This window comes from Phytophthora parasitica (assembly GCF_000247585.1).
Source record: "Phytophthora parasitica INRA-310 unplaced genomic scaffold supercont2.21, whole genome shotgun sequence".
In the NCBI taxonomy this organism is placed as follows: domain Eukaryota; phylum Oomycota; class Peronosporomycetes; order Peronosporales; family Peronosporaceae; genus Phytophthora; species Phytophthora nicotianae.
This window is the reverse complement of record NW_008649007.1, coordinates 666,776-668,380: the sequence shown is the minus strand read 5'-3', so window position 1 is coordinate 668,380 and position 1,605 is coordinate 666,776. Positions and strand designations below refer to the sequence as shown.

At 46.0% G+C, this 1,605-nt stretch overlaps 1 protein-coding gene across 1 annotated transcript; it reads left to right on the top strand.

Annotated features, from left to right (window-relative positions):
• Positions 1-1,247: 1,247 nt before the first annotated feature.
• Positions 1,248-1,448, top strand: PPTG_09883 (hypothetical protein; the record flags this gene model as incomplete). Its single annotated transcript, XM_008905672.1, has 1 exon — positions 1,248-1,448. One exon carries the CDS (start codon positions 1,248-1,250, stop codon positions 1,446-1,448), a length of 201 nt encoding a protein of 66 aa, XP_008903920.1.
• Positions 1,449-1,605: the final 157 nt, after the last annotated feature.

Genomic DNA, 1,605 nt, shown 5'->3' with positions numbered 1-1,605 from the left:
CTAAGCTTACCTATAAATACATTCAGTCTTAAACGTACCCTTAGCTGAGTACTTCGTCCCCTCAGACCAGGGACACGTGAACTGTCGTTCACTTAGAGTTTGTATACTCTTGGAAGCCTGCTTCCTCAGCGCAAGGTGCTGTGTGACACCTTGCGCTGAGGAAGCAGGCTGTGTGTGCAGTTAGAGACAAGCAACAAAGCTAAAGTGACGGCGGGGCGTACGAAATTGCAGGTCAATCTAATTGTTATCTTATATTTAAGCTAACTGGCGGTGTTGTAAGTCATAGATTCAAGCAATCGTTAACGGGAAATCTAGGCGAAGAGGAGTCCATCGAAACGGCTGAGGTGCAATTTCTCTCTATGCAGCATGTCATCGTGGAGGATAGTCGGATTGAAGACACGAGTTCCTTGGCACTACGTGCTAAGTGGAGCTGTGATGAGGTGAGGTATTGATTTGCTTTAACAATAACGTTGAACTCAGATGAATGGTTTGCTTTTTTTTTACAGATCCAGGCGGTTCGTAATGCTCTGCGCTTCACCTGCAAAAGTTACATGTACACAGATTGGGCCTGTGCACACGTAATTGTGTCATTGGACTTGCTAGGGAAGATAAAGATTGGCCTAACCAAGCCGGCAATTCCGATGCGCGGGCTTCCTGGGCGGCCGCGTGCACTCGCCGGGCCCCTCCAGCGCGAATCTGACATGTATGACGTCGATCGCCTGATAGATTTGTTTAAAACGAATCCCGTATATCATTAAAATGGCCTGTAGTGACGTCACTAACAATGAAAAGACGTATAAGGAGCATCGTGTCGGTCAAGTAGCAGGGTGTCGAGTGTCGGAAACGGATGGAGTGTATATCTGGAGCGTTGCTTTCGTCCATGGAGACTCGTTAGAATACCAAATTGAAAAACTAGCTCACGCAATTTGCCGAGTTTATTCGCTTGGAACCCAATGAGAAGATATGCTTCCAGCTTTAGCGCCTCTTACGGGGAAGACACGCTAGTAAATTCATTGAATCAATCAACAGTACTTCATACATTGAATGCTACCCCCTGTTACTTTTTTTTTTCAGCACTGACATTATGTTGCTCATCTGTGCAAGGAAGCTACAACCGCCATTCAGAGTAAGCAGCATTTTCCTACAAATCTAGTGTAAACAGATCAACCATTAATCGAGCAACAGAGAATAATTAGCACCCGTGGACTCCGAGTTCAACGCAAACAATCGTTGTAGACATCGGCAATATGTACCTGTTGAAAATGAACACTGATGGTGAGATAGTCGGAGGTGAATGGCTATACGACTCGAACGACAAGCGCCCGGACTTCTTGTGGTTTACAAAGGGAAAACCAGCGTTAACTGTTTTCACCAGCTTTGGTCTGAGTTTCGCTAATGTGACCGTGTTGCTCCAGAAGGCGACAGCATGTTTGGAGTCGAGATATTAACTGTGACGGGGTCACACAGCACCTTGCGCTGAGGAAGCAGGCTTCCAAGAGTATACAAACTCTAAGTGAACGACAGTTCACGTGTCCCTGGTCTGAGGGGACGAAGTACTCAGCTAAGGGTACGTTTAAGACTGAATGTATTTATAGGTAAGCTTAG